The 5,952-nt window shown below is 60.2% G+C and overlaps 1 protein-coding gene across 1 annotated transcript; it reads left to right on the top strand.

Annotated features, from left to right (window-relative positions):
- The first annotated feature begins 1,096 nt into the window (after window positions 1–1,096).
- On the top strand, window positions 1,097–2,289 carry MRGPRG (MAS related GPR family member G). Its single transcript, XM_060103940.1, is given in 2 exon segments — window positions 1,097–1,829; window positions 1,832–2,289. Coding segments are annotated over 2 exon segments (1,191 nt in total).
- The last annotated feature ends 3,663 nt before the right edge of the window (window positions 2,290–5,952 follow it).

Raw genomic sequence — 5,952 nt, 5'->3', positions numbered from 1 at the left:
GGAGGGGGTAAAGGCGAGAGACCTCCCCCCACCCCTCCCGCCGGGGCACAAGGACAGCCACAGAGAAGGGTGCCAGCAAGGACTCTCAGGTACAAGGCAGGGAGGCCCCGGGGGTCTGTGGGAGGTTCCGGGGTCTTAAAGGAAGCAGGACCTGGGTGAGCGGGGAGGGGGCAAGGGCGGTCCCGGCAGGGGCACAGCCCAGCAAGGGGGTGACTATGGGAAAAACTCAAGGTGTGCAGGTGGGCTCCCCGCCTCCACTGTGTCTCTGTGTCTCTATCTCTGTCTCTCTCTCTGTCTCCCCTGACTCCTCACCCCAGAGACAGGGTCCTTATGGTCCCCCCACTGCTTCTCTGAGGCTAAGAACAAAAGCCATGTGGACCCTGAGGGGAGGGGCCCAGGAGAGGGAGAGGCTGCTCTGAGACCCTCCACTGCCTCTGCTTCCCTGTGATGGGGTCTCTCTCCTCGGACCAGAGCAGGGCTTGGCTTCTCACAGGCAGCAAACACCCGTGTCAGTTTCTCCCCAGAGGACCGGGGCCCCGCCACCAAGTCCACACACCTGCTGAGACTTCAGAGCAGCACTCTGCACGACCCACTGGCAGCGGGAGCCCCAGGTCGCATGCCTGCCCAGGTGGGAGAGCAGGGGAAGCTGGGCATGTCCCCCAGTCTTTCCTCATCCGCCCAACCGCCTACTGCCCCCACCAGAACATCTGCACCCACCCGTGTCCACAGCAAGTGCAGGACAGAGTGTGCTCAGCAGACCCTCTGGGGCGGGGACCCAGCAGGGGTGTGGGAGGCCCCCCGTGGAGTCCCTGAGTTGTGTCCTCACAACAGTCCCCTTGGCCTGCAGAGACCTCTCCAGCCGACCTCTGAGACATTGCTACCGCGGCGCATGGCCTTGTCAATCCATCTTTGCGCATTTAATCCAAACATCCAGCCGGGGGGCAGGCCTGCCCACCTGGTCGGCCATCCTCATCTCCCTGTGTTGGGCGCATCCTAACTAATCCTCCTTTTACAAAGAGATGATGAGGTCTGAGGGGTTGGGCACTGGCCGGAAAGGCGCCCCGGGCTGGAGCTGCATCTGTCCAGCTGTGCCAGGATGCCACCCGCCTTCCCGGGCGGTGATAACAACGGCAACGTCTGTGGCCTCCCTCCAGGGCCCTTCCCAGCGGCCGCGGAGCCAGCCAACATGTTCGGGCTCTGGAGGACCTTCCCCAGCGTGGTTTTCTACCTCACTCTGGCCGTGGGCCTCGGGGGGCTGGTGGGGAACGGGCTGGTCCTCTGGCACCTGGGCTTCCACATCAAGATGGGCCCCTTCTCTGTCTACATCCTCCAAGTGGCCACCACGGACTTCCTGTTCCTGGGCTGCCAGCTGAGCTTCTCGGCCGTCCAGGTGGCCCTGGGCTCCAAGGACAACCTCTACTTCGGCGTCACCTTTGTTGCCTGCTCCGTGGGGCTCTGGCTGCTGGCGGCCTTCAGCACCGAGCGCTGCCTCTCCGACATCTTCCCCACCTGCTACCAGGGCTGCCGCCCCAGACACACGTCGGGCGTCGTCTGCGGTCCGATCTGGGCCCTGACCCCGCTGGCCGTGCTGCTGCCCGCCAGCGCCTGCGGCCTGCTGCGCGAGGGCGTGCGCCTGTCCACCTGCCTGCGGTACCATGTGGCTAGCATGCCGTGGCTGCTGTCCTTGGCCTGCATGGCCTGCGTGGTTGGGCTTGTGCTCTTCGTCTGGGTGATGTGTTGCTCCCAGCGCCCGCGCCCTCAGTTCTACAGCATCTTCCAGGGCTCCATATTCCTGCTCCTCTTCTGCGGCTTCCCCTACATCCTGTACTGGACCTGCATCCCGTCCTGAGCCTCCTGCTGCCCGTGTTCCCGCTGGCCACCCTCCTGGCCTGTGTCCACTGCAGCGCCAGGCCTCTCATCTACTTCGCGACGGGCCGGCAGCCGGGCAAGTGGAAGCCACTCCGGGTGGTCCTCCAGCAGGCCGCCCAGCTGGGGGCCGGGGGGCTGTTCCTGCCCATGGGCCGCATGTCGGGGCTGCCCAGGGTCCCCCCAACCCTTCACCAGACCCTCCAGGACCACGTGTCATCCCGCACCACCGCCCCCCCGGCTCACTGGCCCTGGGGACACAAGGGCCGGGGGCATCATGAGATGCCCCATGCCCAGCCTGTGGAGTACAAGGAAGGCCTGAGGACAAGGCCAGAGACACAGCAGGAAAGCGGGGAGCCCCCAGGACTGGGGCGAGGATGGGCACCCCAGCTCCTGCCCCCTTCGCCCCCTGTCACCAGCTGAGGGCTGGGGTGGAGGGGAGGCGGCCCCCCAAGGCCCACGTGGGCAGCTGGGCGGGGCCTGTCCTCGCTGAGGCCGTGCTGTGACCCTTCAACTACAGAGTTCTCTCGCTGCCTCACCCACAGGCTCCCAGCGCCCAGGTGACCCCTGCCCAGCAGTCTCCCCATGGGCCACCAGATGGCGCTGCTTCCTCACCAAACGCACCCATAAGTGTGCCAGCCAAAGCAGGGTCACTGCAGAGCCTGGCGCCAGCTGGGCCCTTCCCTGCCCCTTCCAGCCCTGTCGCCCGGAACGGGGGTCCTGGACACCTGCTGCCTGGAGGGTGCTCTTGCCCCCAACCCCCATCTCCAACTTCCCCTCCTCCCAGGAATCCTTTGCTCACCCATCAACCCCACCCATCCCTGCCCACTCCTTGCAGACCCTGCCCAGCCAGTGTTTGCACCACCCTCCTCCCACACCCCAGGGCTTCCCTTGGGAAGGAAGGAAGGGAGGGAGGGAGGGAGGGAGGAAGGGAACTGCAGCCATTCCTTTTAGCTTTCAAAGAACAAATCATTTTATGTGTTTCTGATTTTTTAAAATAAATTTATTTATTTTTATTTTTCGCTGTGTTGGGTCTTCGTTGTTACACATGGGTTTTCTCTAGCTGTGGCGAGCGGGGGCTACTCTTCATTGGGGTGCGGGGGCTTCTCACTACAGTGGCTTCTCTTGCTGCAGAGCATGGGCTCTAGGCGCGCGGGCTTCAATAGATGTGGCACGTGGGCTCAGTAGTTGTGGCGCACGGGCTTAGTTGCTCCATGGCATGTGGGCTCTTCCAGGACCAGGGCTCAAACCCGTGTCCCCTGCATTGGCAGGCAGATTCTTAACCACTACTCCACCAGGCAAGTCCTCTGATGATTTTTTTTAAATAACAGTTCATAGTCATTGTCAAGACTTCCAAGTCCTACAGAAAATATTGAAAAAATAAATCACCAAAACTCTTTGGACCTAGAGGGAGACATTTTGGGCATAGAACCCTCCAGCTGTGTTTATTTTTCTACTAGAGAACCACAGAAATTTCAATTTTTACCAGAAAGAAAACATTCTATATATGCTATGTGAAACCTGTCACAATAAAGCATTTTATAACTCCAGGAGAATTATTTTAAAAAGTGCTTTTTTCACTAGAAAATGTATGTGTTGCTCCTTATGGTAACTTCAGAGAACATTAAGAAATGGAAAGAAGAAAGACTTACCTATAGCCCCCACCCCGGAGACACCTGTGCAGGTTGTCCATCCTTCCCTGGGATGGACAAGGTTCTGGCCAGTCCTGGTCACCCTGCCTGGTCTTCCCAGACTGCCCTTAGGACTGGATGACTCCAGACCAGGAAGGCCAGGGCTCTGGCAGCCTAAAGGCCATCCCGTTCGGCAGGTTTAGGAAGGTAGGTGAGGACCCCAGCCTTGGCTTTGGGGGGTAGGGTGCCGATGGGGCCATCCATTCGTGGGACCACTTCCTGCTGGACCCCAAGGAGGAGTGTGGCCTCCTTCCTGGAACGCCTGGAAATGGGATGAGGGTGAGGGCAGCTTCAGAGGGGCCCCAGCATAAGCCCGACCCTCCCAGCCTCAGGAAATAGCTGTGAGGCCCCCTGAGGGGCCATCCATCTGTGTGCTGCCACTGGGGACAGACGGTCATCTGGCAGTGTCTGGGGCATGTGATAAACAGCCCAGTCTAGACAGATGGGGAGTGTGGGACCTCTGGCCCTGGAACCCGCCTCTGGGGCGAACAGGCGTCAGCCTGGGCCCAAAGAGCCAGCGTGTTCCCAATTCTGGAGAACCGATGGCCACCTGGAGGGACGGGGCTGCCACAGGGCTGGGCTCCCATCCCGCTGGCACCTCTCCAGCTTGGTGACCTCCAGCGAGTCACCTAACAGCGGGGAGCCGTGTCTGCAAAAGGAGAGGGAACAGCATCTCCTTCCCGGGATGCAGAGGTAGGAGGCAGGCAGCCAGGCTGGCAGAGGGCGGACAGTGCTGGGGCCCTTCCCGACCTTGAAGGCCAACCGCATTGCTTGCCCCGTCTCCGCCTCCGTCTCGGGGCAGTCCTCCAGATGGCTCCAGCCCACCCTCACCTCTGCACACCGCCTACGCTGCCTGCTGGCGTCACTGCTCCTGGCACATCCTGCTCGGCCATCAGGACCCGTTCTTGGGCCAGTCTGTTTTGTGACTCCGGGAGCTCCTTGGCAGCAAGCGCCCTGTCCTCAGCTCCTCTGGTGCTCACCTGCCCTGGCTGAGCACCCAAGGGGACCCCCTTGCCCAGAGCGGCCTCCCACCCCCCACGCACTGCATTTCCTGCGCTCATGTTTGCACCCCTGTTAGTGTCCGTGTGTCTCACGGGAAGGTGGGCTCCTGGGGGGAGCTGTCTCCCAGGGCCGAGAACCAGAGGCCTGGGCGGAGGGGCCTGACAAGTATTTGTGGAATGGATGGACCTGTGGTTGGGTGAACGGGTGATGGCACGAAAGATGGGGTCAAGTGAATCAAGGGCATGGCTGAAATGGAGCGCCACCGAATGGACTCAGACCAGGTCGGTCCTGGGTCCTGGGACATTCCAGGCCAGCAGAGGCCTGACTACTGACCCGACACCTGAGAGGGGGTGAAGAAGGGAGGGGATCTCCTCTCACGGCAGAGTCCAGCCACCACAGCCTGTCACCTACTCTCGGCCACACTCTCCCCTTTCAGCCAGCAAACCCCAACGGAGCCAACTCGGGGCCAGGCACTAGGCGAGAGCTCGAGAGAGGGTCGTGCCATGGTGTGGCCCGGTCCCCAAGGAGCTCAGCATCTGGAGAAGGGACGGACACATTGTCACAATCCAAGGACAGCATGTGAAGAGGTTTAGGGAGGCACCTTCTGTCCCGACTCACCCTTGACAATCATTACCTGCCCCTTTTTACCCACACGTGTCCCAGTGTGGGTGACAAATCATCATGTCACCTTAGTGTTAGGGAAGCACAGAAGAGGGTGGGTCTCATGTCCCCCACTCAGAAAGCAGAGGAGGCTTCCTGGAGGAGGGGGTGTCTGCGCTGAGCCTTACCAAGTAGTGTAAGGAAAGGACTGCCATCAGTTGGGGGCAGTCTGAAAGGCCCCAAACACGGGCACTTGCTGAGAAGAAAAGAAAGACAGGGGTCCCCAGAGGAGGCTGTGGCAGCTGGACCCCGGGATGGGAACAGGTGTGCACCAACACGGGACAGAGGACACCCCAGGGGGGCACGAGGCACGAGACACATATGTGACCTTCCTCCTGGGTCTGCATTTCCTGTGATTCATCACAAATAAAATGTAGATGGTGTGGACTTCCTTGGTGCCACAGTGGGTAAGAATCCGCCTGCCAGTATAGGGGACATGGGTTCAAGCCCTGGTCCGGGAAGATCCCACATGCCTCGGAGCAGCTAAGCCAGTGCACCACAACTACTGAAGCCCACGCGCCTAGAGCCTGTGCTCCACAAGAGAAGCCACCGCAATGAGAAGCCTGCGCACCGCAACGAAGAGTATCCCGTGCTCGCTGCAACTAGAGAAAGCCCACGTGCAGCAACAGACTCAATGCAGCCAAATAAATAAATAAATAAAATTATTATTTTTTTAAAATGTAGATGGTGTGAAACAGAGGTCAAATTTCAGCTGGTTTTTGTTTTGTTTTAT

Source organism: Mesoplodon densirostris, chromosome 7 (assembly GCF_025265405.1).
Source record: "Mesoplodon densirostris isolate mMesDen1 chromosome 7, mMesDen1 primary haplotype, whole genome shotgun sequence".
NCBI lineage: Eukaryota > Metazoa > Chordata > Mammalia > Artiodactyla > Ziphiidae > Mesoplodon > Mesoplodon densirostris.
The sequence above is the reverse complement of the archived record's forward strand: the minus strand, read 5'-3'. Positions and strand labels throughout refer to the sequence as shown.